This window comes from Oryctolagus cuniculus, chromosome 4 (genome assembly GCF_964237555.1).
Source record: "Oryctolagus cuniculus chromosome 4, mOryCun1.1, whole genome shotgun sequence".
Taxonomy (NCBI): domain Eukaryota; kingdom Metazoa; phylum Chordata; class Mammalia; order Lagomorpha; family Leporidae; genus Oryctolagus; species Oryctolagus cuniculus.
The window spans coordinates 170,288,719-170,307,851 of record NC_091435.1 but is presented as its reverse complement, the minus strand read 5'-3'; the positions used below and the strand labels follow the sequence as shown (position 1 = coordinate 170,307,851).

At 42.6% G+C, this 19,133-nt stretch overlaps 1 protein-coding gene across 4 annotated transcripts in view; it reads right to left on the bottom strand.

Moving 5' to 3' along the window:
- Positions 1-682: 682 nt before the first annotated feature.
- The window catches only part of PDCD6IP (programmed cell death 6 interacting protein), a 77,254-nt gene continuing 58,803 nt past the window's right edge, over positions 683-19,133 (bottom strand). For 2 of the 4 annotated variants that reach the window (XM_051818593.2, XM_051818592.2), the window contains exons 16-18: positions 7,401-7,524; positions 5,884-6,071; positions 683-4,199 (exon numbers count right to left, since the gene is read on the bottom strand). In XM_051818593.2, the coding sequence (XP_051674553.1) occupies positions 4,025-4,199; positions 5,884-6,071; positions 7,401-7,524 (487 nt within the window). In that variant the 3' untranslated portion in view covers positions 683-4,024. Of the gene's footprint in view, positions 4,200-5,883; positions 6,072-7,400; positions 7,525-18,098; positions 18,320-19,133 lie in introns of those variants that run through there. The other 2 variants (XM_051818594.2, XM_070072930.1) reach the window with 1 other exon arrangement.

The following is a 19,133-nucleotide window of genomic DNA, read 5'->3' as shown; positions in this document are numbered from 1 at the left end:
GTGCACAGCGGATAGCAAGCACAGCCCAGGCCGCAGGCAGGCCTCCTTGGACACCCACTGCCTTCCCCGACACCTGGGTTCTCAGCGGGAACTCCCCGTACTCCCCAGCCCAGCCGCTGTAAGTAAAAGCAACAATGACTTAGCCATGCCCAAAGATTGGATGTTAAATAAAAGGGGAACCACATCAGTGATTGGCTCATTCCTGGAGAGAGTGTGTTCAATAAATCTGAGAATCATCGACGTATTTTCTGATAAAACTTATATGTTCGCAGATACACAGTAACAATTCCAAACTTGACCTTGAAACATGGGAGAACTGGGAAAAAATGTTTTACGAGATGGCATTTTTCACCATCCCCCACCCCTTGATCAACAGCACATCGTGGCAATCTTACTGACCATTTCCAAAAGTTACCCCCAAAAATGGGTTTTGAGGAAGAAGACACTCATCTGAAAGAACCAGGATGAATCATAAGTAATGGAAAACATCGTCTGTCAACAACAGGTAAGCTACAGGATTGACAGCTGAAAAATACATCAGACAGAATGTCTTCCTTTTATAGCCTCATGAATTTAGTCTAAGTGGGTATTTATTTCCCAACCCACCGTTTGCCAAAGAAATTATAGAAACTGTAAAGCTGAAGAATAAACACTTTAAATAAGAATTCATACTCCAAGGAAGTAAGAATCTTTCAACTTTTATTTCTAGGGTACATTCATCTGGAACCTTTTTGTTTCTTTACAATTTTCCCCCTAAGAGAAATGAATACAATAAAAATATAATCCAACTACCAGCAATGTTTGTAACCAGAAAAGAATCTAAAATCTCTGGTGTGATAATATAGGACTTTTTTTAAAAAATATAAACTTCATACCAGAAATAAAGCCTGAATATTCTCTTTCTTTAAAAATATAATTTTTCCTTCTTTGCTCTTCCATGTAAATATTATAATCAACCAGTTAGTTCTAAAGTCTATTTTTAAACCAGCAATTACAACACTGTGGCAGGGCTGGGTTTTTTCTTCTGTTTTCTATCCTGTTCTATACTGTGAATCAACTAATAATTGCAAGTCTGTTTTTTAAAAGGAGATGCCACTAAGGTTCTAGCAAGATTCTTCAAGAGACACCCATCATAAAAAACAAACAAAACCCACATTAGCAAACTGAAACCTACTTAATAAATGATATTTTATCCTGCTTATGAAACTAGAAAATGGATACAAAGCACTTTTGCGAACTGCAAAGCTCTAATGGAAAACATTTTTTTTAAATCGGCTTTCACTAGAAAGGCTGCTGACTAGCCTATGAGGAACACAAGGCTGTATGAAACCCATCTTTCTCTCTGCAACTCCTAGACGTGGGGGTGAGAGGGTGAGGCATATAAACTGCCAGGAAGCGGTAGTACAGGCACCGGGACAGCTCCCACACACGCTGACGTGCAGGGACACAAGCCTGCTCCTCTGAGCTGAGAATGAAGACCAGGGGGCACAGAGGTAGCTCCCCGTGCACCAGGGCTTTGCACCAGCCTGGGAAGGCAGGCCACCTGGCCCCTCCCAGGAACCAGAAACAGAGGCAGACAGCTCTCTTCCCACTTCTGATAGTTCCTCTACACTCAGCATTTGAAGCGCGGTCCACTGAAAATAGGATTTCAAAGCCCAACACCAAGGGACTGGGCACGGTTTCTTTAGTTTAGGCCAGTAACTTCTAAAAGCCTGAATTATTAACGTGTATACAACAAACCTGAACTCCAGAGTGGAACCCTACTTCCAAATGAACAGCATTATCCATAACAAAACTTGGGGTATTTTGTGGACCATGGGAAGCTAAGCAACGCATTAGGAAGTTTAGCGACACCAAAAACCAGACGGCTTCCTTGTCTGCAGACAGGAGAGAAGCTTCCTTCCCTGAGTCACCTTAACCAGTCTACGAAGGTGAACCCAGCTGAAACCTGGTCATCTCTGCTGGACATGGGTGACCAAGAATGTAGCGACAACTCACAGGACGAGAGGGCGGACAGGAGGGGTGGGTCTAGGCTGCCACATGGGACAAGGCCTTGCTGACAGTCCGTTTGCTGGGAGCAGCTGCCTGGAGGGGCTGCAGGGCTCCTCCCCAGGGCTTCAGAGGGGCCCCCGGTGGCCCAGCGCCCAGCGCCCAGCACTGGGCCGGGCTGGCAGGCCTCACCCCTCTCTTTGGCCCTGGGACGCACTCGCCCTTTCCTGTAGCGCTCTCTTTCCCCAAGAGAATATTCAGGCCATTTTTATTATTTTTTTTTCTTTTTTCTCCACAAGTGAGAATTAAAAAACTAGCAATTTGGAATACTCCTAACTTTCACTGGCTGTTTTATATGACACCTCAAGTAACAAGAACGTAGATCTTAATTGTCATTTACACAATAGTCAAACCCATCTTAAACTTTGATGAATCCAAAGTATTAAAACTTAGCAATGATATATAAGAAAACTATTCTTGCCAAGCAAGGTTCAACTATCAGACTGTCAACCAATGTTAAAATTGCATGTAATCAAAGGTTATCTGCATTGAATTTAACAGGTCTTCATGTTTTCTACATACAACAAGGATTTTTAAAAATATACAAGTTTTTAAACCAATTTACTCCCTTTTACAATCACACCATCAGTCTAACATTTAAAATATAAATCCAAACTGTCAACGAAAACAACAGTGGACCAAGTGACAGCATCATTTAAATCAAACAATAAGGCAAAAAAAAAAAAAGGTCAGCATTGAAACTCAGTGAAGAAACACAGACTCATGGGAAATCTGCTCCAACTCCTAACGCGCTCACGCAGAGGGATCCCGCTGTGAAGCTGGACAACTCAGCTCTTCTCCTCTGCTCCCTGCGGAGCGCACGTCTTCAGCATTTTTACTGAGGTCTACACAGTGACCGGGTACACCAACCAGAGATCAGCATTAAACACACAGCCTATTCCAAAAGTGGCCTAGGTTCCTAACAACTGCTTTGTGTGCTCCCTGAACTAGAAAATGGTTCCATCTTTTTAGGTGCAAAATTAAAACCAAGGGGCTTAAGGTCTACTCACATACATTGTGCACTGAATGTCACTGTTAAGACAGTAAGGTAGAAAAAAGGAACACAAGGTACAGTCACTCTCTCCAAACAATGCCAGTCATCACAAAGTGCTGCCATGACACGGATTTATTTTAACCAGGTTATGGAAAAAGAGTGAATTATCTGTCAGAATATGCATTAATTTCTTGGAGAGATTAACCATAAAATAGTAAATATATATTTATTTGAAGAATCTTTGGTAGCAACTGTTTCTTCCATATTATAGGAGTTTTGAAATTAAACATCAAAATCAATTTACTAATCAGCAAAGGAAAAATATTTTATGGCACTATTCTTTTGGTTTTCCTATAAAATACCCTTGAACCTTACTAGTAACTTGTACTACTCATGCACTTAAACAGAGTATCTGGTTTAACTGATGAACATACAAAATGCAAGACTAAAAGCAGAAAGAAATTAGACAGCAATGAGAATCAATGACAAAACATAACAATGACAACTGTTCTTAAGTAATTTATTTTTAAATTATAAGATTTACAATGCGTTGATTACTCAAAATAGCATACTGGAAATTAAACCCAATCAATAAACCAAAGGAGAAAGAAAACTTAGGTTTCTTGAATATCAGTACTTAAACCATTTTTATAAGTACCTGATGTCCACCCATGTCTTCTGTAGAAAGAATAGTAATTTCAAATACTTTGCTTGCAGGTTTAATTTCTCATTTTCAACTTTTAGGAACTTAATTTATTTCAAATCCTATTATACTTAGTGTTTATACTGCAACTGCAGCAAATCTCACATGTGCAATCAAATGTGGAACTGGGCAGCTCCTAGCTCTTAGCAGACGGGAATGATACAGCACTCAGTACAGCAGAGTACGTGTATTGACCGGAGCGTGGAGTTTAGCACTTAGTGCAGGGCTGGCACTGCTCTCCCTCTGAACGGAACCAGCTGAGCTTCCGAGCGGACCGGTTACTGCTGTGGATAGTAGGACTGCTGTGGGGGCTGAGGGAAGGGGTAGGAAGGCTGCTGGGGTCCTGGGAACGGAGCCTGTCCCGGGCTCTGGTGGTACACTGGAGGGTAGGGCATGTTATACTGGCCGTACGCGTAAGGATTATAGCCCATGGGCATGGGCATTTGGCAATACCTGAGGGGAGAAAAACAGAAAACACTGGATTGGTAAATCAAATACTAGGAAATGACACATTCCATAATTGCTGTAAAATCGGATTTTTTCCCAAGAAAGCGGTTTTCTCTGTTCTTCAATCTAGTCAGAACAGTGGAGAGAAAAAACTGCTTCAAGGTACTTATGAGAGAACAGCATTCCTATCTTGGCATTAATTAAAATGAAACAATACCAAGTGCTTAATACTATCCAGAAAATAAAACTGCTTAAGGAAATAAAATTAAATATTCAGCTACTGAAAAAAGGAATAAAAACAGAGCAGCAAAATCAGCAATCTATAAACATATAGATTACCTGTAAGCCCCAATATCTACCATAATGCATATATCAATTATAAAGTTCCAATATTTGGAAAACAGATGTATTTATTTTGTAGAAGCTCAACACGCAATAAAAGGTAATCAAATGTATGGACTTCTAAGACTAAGGAATCACCACAGGGGCCAGTGTTGTGGCACAGTGGGTTAAGCTGCTGCTTACACCACCAGCGTCCCACACGGGACCACCAGCTCAAGGACAAGCAACTACACCTCCAGCCCAGCGCCCCTGCCACCCACACGGGAGACCAAGACGGAGTTCCCGGCTCCATCCCTTCAGTTTGGTCTTAACCTAGCTGCTGTGGCCAGTTAGAGCGAGAATCAGTAGATGGAAGCTCTCTTTCTCTGCTGCTCTTTCAAATAAATAAATAAACCTTTAAAATATGATCATAAAGAAAGCTTCCCTTTAAGAAAGCACATTCCAGGGCTGGTCTGTGGCATAGCTCCTGGCTCTGGCTTCCGGTCAGCTCAGCTCCAGCCATTGTGGCCATCTGAGGAGTGAACCAGCAGATGGAAGACCTCTCTCTCTTTCTCCCTTTCTCCGTCTGCAACTCTATCTCTCAAATAAATAAGTAAATCTTTAAAAAAAAAAAAAAATAGAAGGCACATTCCATAGCTAAGATAAATTTCTGTTTACCAGAATTTAAATGCCAAAGTTTCAGAGTATAGATATGTAAATAAGGCCTTATCAGGCTTACCATGCTAAGCTCAGAAAAGGTAACCTTTTATCACTTAAATAAATGTGGCCAAGGAAACATACACTGAATTCCAAAAAGAAGAGATGTGCTTAACATGAACTCGACACACAAAATAAAAGCACAATTTTAAAGGCCTGGAGAATGGCTATTTACACAAATAAGTAACTATAACACTATTTTAACTTCTAATACACTGACAATGCAGCTTATGATACATCCATTTAAAGAGGCCATTAAGCAGGGGCTGGTGGTGTGCAGCAGGCTGACCACGCCTGTGATGCTGGCATCCCCTATCAGAGCGCCAGCTGGAGTCCACCTGCCCTGCTCCTGGTCCAGGTCCCTGCCGTGGCCTGGGAGAGCGGCAGAACACGACCCAAGTGCTTGGGCCCCTGCACCCGCGTGGGAGACCCGGACCCAGCCCAGCCCAGCCCTGGCTGTGGCAGCCATCTGGAGAGTGAACCAGCGGATGGAAGATCTTACTCCTCCCTGCACCCCACCCCTAATTCAACCCCCTGCCCTGTCACTCTGCCTTTCAAATAAACAAAATAAATCCTGAGAGAAAGAGAGAGAGGCTAGCCAGGAACAGAAACACTACCCGACCCACTGGGAGAGACAGCACTGCAGCCTTACCCAGGGTATCCTGGATAGGTGGGGTATGGTGGGCCCTGGGCCTGTGGAGGAGGGGCCGAGCCAGGGGTTTGAGATGGAGCAGGTACTGGGGTTCCAGTTCCCACAGGAGCCGGAGCAGAGGCAGAAGGAGTTCTATTTGCTGGAAGCACAGGAGGTGGAGGCCGGGCAGGGGGCTGGGGCTTTGTAGGCTGCAAGAGAAAGCACTGATTACAAAATGTTTTCCTGTTTGGCTCAAAAATGCCATTAATTAACAGAAATAAAGGCATGTAAGAAATTCTAGAATCCCCCATTCCTACAACTGAATGTTGCAATATTACTCTGGAAACCCACCATGGCAGCACTTTGTGCACTCTCCATTGCCTCTGCTCACGTTCTGCTATCTAGTATTCAATCACTGACCTTGTCCACCACTGGCTAGACATCTGAAGGGAGGGAAGCAGAGAGAGGCCTGCCTTATGACTGCAACCTCCTCCCAGTCCCCCAATCTATAGGAAAATGTTAATAAAATAGTAAGAGCAAACAATCAAATACCAAAAAAATTCACTATTAGCATTGTGCCACACAGGCTTGATTCACAGCTACACCCATATATTTATCTGCCTCTACACTTGCAGAACCATTTGAAAGTGAGCTGCAGCTGGCGCCGCGGCTCACCAGGCTAATCCTCTGCCTTGCGGCGCCGGCACACTGGGTTCTAGTCCCGGTCGGGGCGCCGGATTCTGTCCCGGTTGCCCCTCTTCCAGGCCAGCCCTCTGCTGTGGCCAGGGAGTGCAGTGGAGGATGGCCCAAGTGCTTGGGCCCTGCACCCCATGGGAGACCAGGAGAAGCACCTGGCTCCTGCCTTCGGATCAGCGCTGTACACCGGCCGCGGCAGCCATTGGAGGGTAAACCAACGGCAAAGGAAGACCTTTCTCCCTGTCTCTCTCTCTGTCCACTCTGCCTGTCAAAAAAAAAAAAAAAAAAAAAAAAAAGTGAGCTGCAGACTTTGTCATGCCATGTATAAAGACTTTGGCATTCAGGTTCTAACAGGGATATTTCAACATAATCACAATACCATTGGTAGTCTAAGAAAACTAACAATTATTCCACTCAAGATTCAGTTGTCCCTTTGTATCACACAAAAGTCCCAATATTTGTTTTTATGAACCAAAATCAAGATTTATATTGCAATTGAATATAATGGACCTTTCAGTTCTTTTCGTCTCAGATACACATCCCCTTTATCAGTGACATTCACTTTCAGAAAAGGCGGACCGAGAGCCACGTAAAGCTTCCATGCTCGGTATTTCTCCAATGATTTCCTAACAGCACAGCTTGATTCCTTATTCCATCACTGTGTTATTACAAAGATACAGACTCTAAAGGCTTGACTAGCCTCAGATCAAGCATTTTTGGCAAGAATTCCTAAGTGATTTGTGGTGTATAGACTGCAGAACATCCGAAGGTTCGTCCCTCCCCGTGAAAGCCTGCTTTAGCCTCGTGTGACACCACCACCTGGCCGTGCTCCGCTGACTCACCGGCATGGTCCTTGGGGCTGGGGTCGGAGCAGCTGGCGCGTGTCCCCCTGCTGGAGAGGACTGATAGGCAGGCGTAGGGATTGAAGGAGCACTAGGTTCTCGGGCAATGCTCTGCTGCAAGTCCCTGATTAAAGACAGAGTTATGTTAGAAATTAACAGGAACTTTTAACAACACATATAAAATTCCAGGTCTTTTTCTTGTTTTTCTTTTCTTCGTACTTACAAGATCGTAAACAGACCCCAGAAAATAATGGTATTTAAAATATATAGCACTCCTATTCTCAATTAAAACTGCAATCTTCCTTCCTACTCTTTAATAAAATGAAGTTCTATCTTCTGAAGACTACAAAACAGGAAATGTTTCTAGAGATCACAGTTAAAGCTAGAGTAAGGAACATATCAAACTGGGTAAGCAATCCTAGAAGAATGCCCACTGTTTTTTTGTTTTGTTTTGTTTTTAATTTTAATTTAAGAGAGAGAGCACCAAGAGAGACTGAGAAATCCACTGGTTCGTTCCCCAGATGTTTACAGACCAGAGTCGGGCTGGAGCCCAGAGCCGACAACTCAGTCCAGGTCTCTTATGTGGGTGGCAGGAGCCCAACCACTTTAGCCATCACTGCTTCCCCCCAGGGGCTGCACTATCAGGAAGCTGGAGTTAAGAACCAGGACTGGGCATCACACCCAGGCACTTACGCAAATTTCTAGATGAAAATTTTCTGAAAACATTCAAAGAAACATGGCACTGAGATAGTCTTACATTAAAAGATTACTCATAATTTGTTACTAAGAAAAATTCACAATATATCATTGAAAAGACAATTCAACATTAGAAAAAATTTAATTCTTCTCTAACAATAAATTGGAATTTATCCCCAAAAATCTTACCAAACAACACCCCAGGTAAAATACACTCTCTCTTATACAGGATGTTGATCAACTTCCCAGTGCACTGATTAATGTACACAGAGCAGTGAATACAACATATCCCAGAATGCCCGCAGGAGTACCTACTGCTCTGACCCAACAGTTAACAGCAATCCCCCTCATCTCCCACCCCACACCTTCACTGTCAAAGAAAGCCCCAGCTGGAAGATAAGTCGCTCCAGACACAAAGAAAATATGCGATCAAAAAAACTCCTCTTAATGCAGGAATTTCCGTATACAGCTGCAAAATCATCTGGTCTGGCCCTGCCAAGGCAACCATAGGTGGGACTTGAATAAATGAATTCAATAAATCTACTGCAGGCTAATTTTCAAGCTGATCATTTTGTATGGCTCATGAAAGTGTTATACATATCAAAATGGCCTTTGGCAGAAAAAAGGTTCCCCACCCATGACAACTTCTTAAACAGGAAGTTTCTAATCAATATTTAAGGTCTAAAAGGCTAGATTTGAGATATCTAAGAAATACATGTATATTATGCAATACCCTTACTTTTCCTCTGATAAACTCCAGGGAAGCTAGCAGTAAGTGGTACACTTAGAGGGCAAATGAGAATTTCCTAGCCACAAATTACTGATAAAAATCAAAGCTATTAAATCCTAAGACCAATAACATAAAACAAGGAAAAAGTACATGAAATAAAATGCCACTAATTTCCCTACACCCGCCAACCCCTGATACTGACAGCAGTCCTTAAATCAGTGAGAGCAGGTAGGGGCAGGCACTGCGGCGCCCCGCGTTCCGCCAACACTCAGGATCCCCAACCCCCGCTGAAAGGCAGAGTGACAGCAATCACAGCACAGCACCTCTGCTTCTCATTCAGGTTCCTCCTACAGCACCCCGGGAGGCAGCAGATGATGGCTCAAGTGCTTGGGCTCCTCTCACCCTTGCTGAAGACCCAGATGGGGTTACAGGTCCCTGGCATGGGCCTGACCCAGCCCTGGCTATCACAGACATCCTGGGAATGAACCAACAGATGAAAGGTATCTCCATTTCTCTCCCTCTACCTTTCAAGTAGATGAAAAATAAACATTAAGAAATAAAGTAAAGCTCAGAGAAAAACATTCATTCTTTTTGTACTATTTAAAGAGATCTCAACAGTAACAGAATATAAAAATCAAAGCTTCTAGCTAGTAAGCATATAAAGAGGACCTCTCATCACAAGGGAAAAATTTAAATCATAATGAGTTAACACTACACACCTACCAGACAAGCTAAGAAAAGTATGTGGTACAACCACAAGTCTTATACATTGTCAATAAGGAAACTGGTAGGAGCTGGTGCCTCCATCTACAAGTGCTGGTTCAAGTCCTGGCCACTCCACTTCCAATCCAGCTCGCTGCTAATGTGCCTGAGAAAGCAGCAGAAGATGGCTCAAATCCTTGGGCCCTTGCACCACGTGGGAGATTTGGAAGAAGCTCCTGGCTCCTGGCTTCGGCTTGGCCCAGCCCTAGCCATTGTGGCCAACTGGCACGTGAACGAGTGGATGGAAGGTCTCTCAATCTCTGCCTCTCTCTCTATTCTATTTCTGCCTTTCAAATAAATAAATAAATCGGGGGGGGGGGGGGGACCGCCGCTGTAGTGTAGTAGGTTAAGCCTCCACTTGCAGAGCCAACATCCCACATGGGCACCAGTTAAAATCCCAGCTGCTTCACTTCTGATCCAGCTCCCTGCTAATGCACCTGGGAAGGTAGCAGAAGATGGCCCAAATACTTGGGCCCTTGCACCCATGTGGGAAACCTGGAAGAAGCTCCTGGCTCCTGGGTTGTGGCCATTTGAGGAGCCAGGCAGGGGACAGATCTCTCTGTCTTACTCTCTATATATAACTTTGTCTTTCAAATAAATGAATAAATTTTAAAAATATACAAAGAGAAATTTATAAATGAAATATTTACTGTGTTTTCACACTAAGCCTCAGAAATCCAGTATGTATTTTATACTTATAGTACAACTCAATTCGGTCAATTCAGACTAGTGATATTTCAGGTGGGTGCTTAACAGCAGGGGCCCAAGCACCTGGGCCGTCCTCTGCTGCTTTCCCAGGCACATCAGCAGGGAGCTGGACCGGAAGTGCAGCAGCCGGCACTCCAACGAGGGCTACATAGGATGCCAGCGTTGCAGACAGTGGCTTTACCACTACACCACAACACCAGCTCCCTTTGATTATATTCTGAGATAATATTTTGTACATACCTGGCTAAACAAGATATTGCTGAAAATAATTTAACTTTTTAAATGTGGCTACTGGAAATTTTACAATTTCAAACTGTCACTGAATATTATTTCACCATACAGATATATTTATTTAATCAGCCCTGAATATTCAATTTATTGCTATTCTTTTACTGTTACCAGTAGTATGCTGTATTTTACAACATTCATGCCAGCAGTATTTATAATAGGCCCAAACTAGAAACTGCTCAAGGATTCAACAGCAGAATGAATTTTTTTCTTTTAAAGATTTATTTATTTACTTGAAAGGCAGAGTTACAGAGGCAGAGGCAGAGAGAGAGAGGTCTTCCATCCGTTGGTTTACACCCCAGATGGCCGCAATGGCTGGAGTTGCGCCAATACGAAGTCAGGAGCCAGGAGCTTCGGGGTCTCCTATGCAGGTGCAGGGGCCCAAGCACTTGAGCCATCTTCTACTGCTTTCCCAGGCCACAGCAGAGAGCTGGATCAGAAGTGGAGAAGCCAAGACTTGCACCGGTGCCCATATGGGATGCCAGCACTGCAGGCAGCGGCTTTACCCACTACACTAAAGCACAGGCCCCCAGAATTTTTCATTCACATGATGAAATTTGTAAGAAATGAGACTACAGATACATACAACTGTAAGGAAGAATTTCACAAACATAACGTTGAATGAAAACGAGCCACAGAAGAAATCTAACATTGAATATATGATTCACTGTCAATACAGTATAATAGGAGAACAAAGCAATCTATGTTCTTAAAGGTTAGAACAGTGGTTGTTCTGGGGCAGAGGGTAATGACAGGGTGTGAGCATGAGCAATGCTTCCAGAGTGCTGAGATTTTCATGTACTGATCGAAGTACAGCCTACCTAGTGTACTCAAGTTCATGAATAACAAACAGGATGCACACTTACGTGGACTTCTCTTTTGCACGTTACAGTCAATAAAACAAGTTCAAAGAATTCAGGCCCTGAGGTTGTTTTTTTTTTTTTTTTTTTTTTTTTTGGACAGGCAGAGTGGACGGTGAGAGAGACAGAGAAAAAGGTCTTCCTTTTGCCTTTGGTTCACCCTCCAATGGCCGCTGCGGCCGGTGCGCTGCGGCCGGCGCATCACACTGATCGGAAGCCAGGAGCCAGGTACTTATCCTGGTCTCCCATGGGGTGCAAGGCCCAAGCACTTGGGCCATCCTCCACTGCACTCCTGGGCCACAGCAGAGAGCTGGTCAGGCCCTGAGTATTAACAATGATTTTAACAAAATAAACCACCAGATTTTTAAAAGCCCCTTTTAGTATATAGTCTATTTTTCTATCATTTACCTACCTTTCAGTCACTGAGATGAAAATATGTGACAAGTTTATGCTGTCTTAGAACTAATTTTGTTTATAGTACGAATACAGAAAAACACATGTGATAAGCAATGAGCCTAATTTTCAAATCTGAGACCTGAAACATGAAATACTTGAAAATGAGAAAATTTAAATATTTCTTCCAAAGAATATCTAGAGATATAAGCACATTTAAATGCTTATTTTTATTTTCCGTCTTCACACATAATGCATTTGTTCTATATCTTTTTCTTTTGATTGTAACTATTCAGAGATCTTTCTTTCCATATCAGCAAACTGAAAACATCTCTTTTTTAAAACCAGGTGCACAGTACTCCACTGTACAGTTCCTTGGTTGACTTATTCACCAGCAATGAACACAACTTGATTCTTTCATTGCTATAAGCAATACAAAAATGAATAAGCTCATCAATATGTCACATCTAGCACATGCTAATTTCTTCAAAATTGATTCCCAAAAACAGAACAGGCAGATTAAAGGACACTTCACTTTGTAATATATTATCCTTCTCAGTCGGTGAAACCGCTCTATGCAAGGATTAGACCAATCTCTACTCTCAGTGCAAGGAATGGCATCTACTCCCTGGCCTGTGTCGACAAGGCACAAAGCAACAAATCTCCAGGTCTCTGCCCATAAGGAAAAGGCTATTTCAGAGTATTTAATTCGTACTTAATGCTGAACGAGGGTACTTTTTCACGTGGTTAAGAGTCACGTGTACTTCCTTGCCTACAGACGTCTGTTCACATCCTTTCCTCGGTTTTCTATTGGGGAGTTTTTCTTTCTCCTCAATAACTCTGTTTATATATGTAAGGTAAATTAGCCTCAGGAAGTTTCCATTGCTGTTTCCCTAGTTTGTCAGAGCTTGACTGTGCTTATTTCAATGATGAACTAACCTTTTTGTCCTCTTAATGGATTCTGGATTTCAGGAAGCGTTAGGAAGACCTCGCCTTCCAGCTTTAATAAGCAAGTCCCCATTTTCTGGTAGGCTTCACATTTCATTTTACGCATCTCAATCTCATTCATTTGGAATTCACTCTGGCATCCAAATAACTTGCTTTCTAAATGGCTCTGCATCTGTTGCCAACTTCTGACTAGTTTCAGGACTTCTCTGTACTAAGTTTACATACGCATTTGGGTCTACTTTTGTTTTTCGTTCTTTGCTCTAACAGTACTGTGTACCTTCAAAGTGTGGTATGCTCACTGTCTGCTCACTATTCTTGTTCAGTTTCCCTGGCTAATCTTGTTTACTTTTCTACTTCAACTTTAGGATCAGCTTGTCTACTTCCAAACGAGTATTTGTTAGTTTGTAATCAGAACACTGTATGTGTAAGTTTATTAACATCTTTATGAAGGTGAGTCACTCTATCCAGGAATATTTCTTTAAACTTGGCTCAAAGTCTTCTTCTGTGTCTTTGAAATAATATCCTACAGTGTGTTTCAGACAGATCTCATATGTAACAATTTCACTCATATATTTTACCTTTTTTGCTGCTATTGGTTTTTCTTCCATTGTATCTTCCACAGGGCTACTTATATGAACATTACTAATTTCTACAAATTATTTTTATGACCAGTAGGTTCATTAATAATTACTATTTGCAGAATGTGGAGGTTGATTTTTTGGGTCAACTCTACAACTAGAAACTCTACATAGTGTTACCTCTCCTTCCCAGCTTTTGTCACTGATTTCTTTCTCTTGTCCAGCTGTGCTCACTACAGCCAGTACAGCAGTAAACAGCTGTGCCGATGGGGAGCACCTGCGATGTTTCTGACGCTGGGTGGGATGTTGTTTCTCCATTTAGTCATGATGCTGAATGTGAGGAATAACTTCTTTTTTCATTTTTCCCCCTTCATGTTAAGGAAGCCCCTATCTACTCCTTTTTTATTCAGTATCACTAGAGTTATTTTCTCAAATGCTTCTGCCCCATCTATAAACAGAATTGTATGATTTTTTTCTCCCTAGATAGAAAAGTACGGAACCAATCCTTGCACTACTGGAATAACCATTCCCTTCTTCCTGGTCACGATTCTTTTTTAACATACTGGTGAATATCCTTGGCAAGTACTTTATAGGCCTTTCACATCCATTATTTTTAACTAAAAATGGTCTAAGAACTGTTGTTTGCTTAAATCTTTGTCAGATTTTTTTTTATCAGTACAACTAATTAAGAAGGTGTTTGTTTTTGATGTGTGTGTGTGCTTTTAAAGCTCCAGATCAAAAAAAAAATAACTATTTGCTTTTTAAAGATTTAGTGGGAGTACTCTAAAACAACTACCGTGTTCTTTGTTGGGGTAGACAAAGTTAGAGCTTTGGCAATTTCCCAACTTCTACAGAAAAATATTTAGATACAAACACAAGGTGAAGAAAGGCCTGGCCGACTGGGCCGGTACAGATGTAGTACTCTTTAAGTTCTTTATTACTATAAACACAGCCTTCTAAACACTTGGATAACAGTCTGGAGAGAAAATCTGTGGCTCAACTTATATTTGATCAAGGATCTAACCCAATACCTGGAGCAAGGACAGTCTATTCAATAAATGGTGCTGGGAAAACTGGAATTCCATGTACAGAAGCATGAAGCAAGACTCCTATCTTTCACCTTACACAAAAATCCACTCAACATGGATTAAAGGTATAAATCTACGACCCAACATCATCAAAGTATTAGAGAACACTGGCGATACCCTGCAAGATACAGGCACAGGCAAAGATTTCTTGGAAAAGACCCCAGAAGCACAGGCAGTCAAAGCCAAAATTAACATTTGGGATTGCATAAAATTAAGAAGTTTCTGTACAGCAAAAGAAACAGGAAAGTGAAGAGGCAACTGACAGAATGGGAAAAAAATCTGCAAACTATGCAGCAGATAAAGGATTAATAACCAGAATCTACAAAGATATCAAGAAACTCCACAACAACAAAACAAAAAACCCACTTAAGAGATGGGCCAAGGACCTCAATAGACATTTTTCAAAAGAGGAAATCCAAATGGCCAACAGTCACATGAAAAAATGTTCAGGATCACTAGCCATCAGGGAAACGCAAGTCAAAACCACAATGAGGTTTCACCTCACCCCTGTTAGAATGGCTCACATTCAGAAATCTACCAACAATAGATGCTGGTGAGGATGTGGCGAAAAAGGGACAATAACCTACTGTTGGTAGGAATGCAAACTGGTCAAGCCACTATGGAAGTCAGTCTGGAGATTCCTCAGAAACCTGAATATAACCCTACCATACAACCCAGCCATCTCACTCCTTGGAATTTACCCAAAGGAAATTAAATTGGCAAACAAAAAAGCTGTCTGCACCTTAGTATTTATTGCAGCTCAATTCACAATAGTTAAGACCTGAAATCAACCTAAATGCCCATCAACAGTAGACTGGATAAAGAAATTATGGGACATGTACTCTATAGAATACTATACAGCATTCAAAAACAATGAAATCTGGTCATTTGCAATAAAATGGAGGAATCTGGAAAACATTATGCTGAGTGAATTAAGCCAGTCCCAAAGGTACAAATATCATATGTTCTCCCTGATTGGTGACAACTAACTGAGCATCAAAAAGGAAACCTGTTGAAGTGAAATGGACACTATGAGAAACAGTGACTTGATCAGCTCTTGTTCTGACTGTTGATGTACAATGTAATACTTTATCCATTTTAGTATTTTTTTGTTCTACTTAGTATTATTGGCTGAACTCTTTAATTAACACACAATTATTCTTAGGTGTTTAAATTTAACTGAAAATGATCTCTCTTAAATATAAGAGTGGGAATAAGAGAGGGAGGAGATGTACAGTTTGGCACATGTTCAATCAGACTTGCCCCAAATGGTGGAATTAGAAACGTGCCAGGGGATTCCAATACAATCCCATCAAGGTGGCATGTACCAATGCCATCGCACCAGCCAAAGTGATCAGTTTCAGTTCACAATTGATCATAATGATAGGATTAAGAACCAAAGGGATCACATAAACAAGACTAGTGTCTGCTAATACTAACTGATAGAATTAAAAAGGAGAGAACAATCCAACATGGGAAGCAGGATACACAGCAGACTCAAAGAATGGCAGATGTCCTAAACAGCACTCTGGCCTCAGAATCAGCCCTTAAGGCATTCGGATCTGGCCAAAAAGCCCATGAGAGTATTCTAGGCATGGAAAGCCAAGACACTCTGGCAAATAAATAAATAAATAAATAATCTCTGCGAGTGAGATTCCAGTGGAAAGAACAGGTCATCAAAGAAGGAGGTACCTTTCTCTGAAGGGAGCAGAGAACTTCCACTTTGACTATGACCTTGTTTAAATAAGATTGGAGTCGGTGAACTCAAGAGGCTTCCTTAGCCTTGGCAACTCATGACTAGAGCCTAGGGAGATTACTGACTCCATAAACAAGAGTGTCAACTGTTAAGTCAACAACAGGAGTCACTGTGCACTTACTCCCCATATAGGATCTCTGTCCTTAATGTGTTGTACAATGTGAATTAATGCTATAACTAGTACTCAAACAGTACTTCACACTTTGTGTTTCTGTGTGGGTACAAACTGTTGAAATCTTTACTTAGTATATACTAAATTGATCTTCTGTATATAAAGAGAATTGAAAATGAATCTTGATGTGAATGGGATGGGAGAAGGAGCAGAAGATGGGAGGGTTGCGGGTGGGAGGGAAGTTATGGGGTGAAAAAGCCACTGTAATCAAAAAGCTGTACTTTGGAAATTTATATTTATTAAATAAAAGTTAAAAAAAAAAAAAAAGAAAATCTGCAGCTCACATCTATTGTTCTTGAGCTTTTTTTCCCTAAGTTTTCCTTCTTTATTTGAAAGTCAGATTAGAGAGAAGGAGAGGCAGAGAGAGACCTTCCATCCACTGGTTCAGTCCCCAGCTGGCTGCAATGACAATGCTTGGCCAGGCCAAAGCCTGGAGACAAGAGCTTCATCTGGGTCTCCCACGTAGGTGCAGGGACCCAAACACTGAGGACATCTTCCACTGCTTTTCCCAAGCCCTTAGCAGGGAGCTGGGGACTTAAACACGCAGAAACAGGGGATGCTGGTGTAACAGGTGGTGGCTTTACCTGCCAGGCCACCAGGCCAGCCCTTGTCCTTCAGTTCTTAAAGCAATGGTTCCACTCTCTCCTAGCATGGACTGCGGCCACCCTAAACTATTCTGACCTTTTTATAAACTGACTTCATCAGTGTGCTTAATCTTTTATGTCTATCTGAAAGGTCCTGCCATCTTTTTTTTTTTTTTTTTTTTTTTTTTGACAGATAGAGTTAGACAGTGAGAGAGACAAAGAGAAAGGTCTTCCTTCTGTTGGTTCACCCCCCAAAGGGCCACTACGGCCGGCGCTGCGTCAATCTGAAGCCAGGAGCCAGGTGCTTCCTCCTGGTCTCCCATGTGCATGCAGGGGCCCAAGCACTTGGGCCACCCTCCACGGCCTTCCCAGGCCACAGCAGAGAGCTGGACTGGAAGAGGAGCAACCAGGACTGGAACCCAGTGCCCATATGGGATGCTGACGCCACAGGCGGAGGATTAACCAAGTGAGCCATGGCGCTGGCCCCATTTTTTAAGGCTAATAACATGTTCCTTGTTGTTGATTGGACGTTCTTATTGTTTTTCCCTATCATGTACTATGCCCTTTCAACAGCCTTCATTTCCTTTTTTTTTTAAAGATTTATTTATTTATTTGAAAGACAAAGTTACAGGCAGGTGAAGAGAGAGAGGGAGGGAGGGAGGACTTCCACCCACTGGTTCAGTCCCCAAATGGCCAAAACAGCTGGAGCTGCATCAGTCCAAAGCCAGAAGCCAGGAGCTTCTTCGAGGTCTCCCACGTGGGTGCAGGGGCCCAAGCACTTGGCCCATCCTCCACTGCTTTCCCAGGCCACAACAGGGAGCTGGATCAGAAGTGAAACTGCCAGGACTTGAACCGGCGCCCATATGCGATGCTGGCACTGCAGGCAGCAGCTTTATCCATTACACCATAGCACCAGTCCCAAGCCTTCATTTCTTTTAGAAAAATGTTCTTGAACTGCATCATTGTTCAGCTGTTTTGGTTTTTCTTCTCTGAGGGAAACTCATTAAGGACATTGGATCTTCTATGCCCATCTTCTCCCAACCCTTTTTAATTCTTGTTCCATGTGATTTCCCCATTTCCATTCCATGCTCTTGTGTCTTCTGTGTCTGTTCTCCCCTGTGTTTCTTCCATTTCATTTTATACTGGAATGACTTTGTTCTTCCTCTTCTACTCCTTTCCTGAATTCTGACACCTCAGGTTTTATCAGGTGCTGCTTTCTTACCATCTTCTTTTGAAAATCTTCTTTCCTGCATTTCTGTCCGAGGTATTCCTTAGAGTATCTGTCCCCTTTCTCTGTCACGGAGTGTGTGAGAGAGAGGTGGGTTCTGTATCATTCTGTCATCTCACTCCCTACACCTGCATGTCACGGAGAGTGAGAGAGGTGGGTTCTGTATCATTCTGTCATCTCACTCATTCCTACACCTGCATGTCACGGAGAGTGTGTGAGAGAGGCGGGTTCTGTATCATTCTGTCATCTCACTCATTCCTACACCTGCATGTCACGGAGTGTGAGAGAGGCGGGTTCTGTATCATTCTGTCATCTCACTCTCCCTACACCTGCATGTCACATAGAGTGTGTGAGAGAGGTGGGTTCTGTATCATTCTGTCATCTCACTCTCCCTACACCTGCATGTCACATAGAGTGTGTGAGAGAGGTGGGTTCTGTATCATTCTGTCATCTCACTCGCTACCCCTGCATGTCACGGAGTGTGAGAGAGGTGGGTTCTGTATCATTCTGTCATCTCACTCCCTACACCTGCATGTCACAGAGAGTGTGTGAGAGGTGGGTTCTGTATCATTCTGTCATCTCACTCCCTACACCTGCATGTCACGGAGAGTGAGAGAGGTGGGTTCTGTATCATTCTGTCATCTCACTCATTCCTACACCTGCATGTCACGTAGAGTGTGAGAGAGGTGGGTTCTGTATCATTCTGTCATCTCACTCTCCCTACACCTGCATGTCACGGAGTGTGAGAGAGGCGGGTTCTGTATCATTCTGTCATCTCACTCCCTACACCTGCATGTCACGGAGTGTGTGAGAGGTGGGTTCTGTATCATTCTGTCATCTCACTCCCTACACCTGCATGTCAAGGAGAGTGTGAGAGAGGTGGGTTCTGTATCATTCTGTCATCTCACTCATTCCTACACCTGCATGTCACGGAGTGTGTGA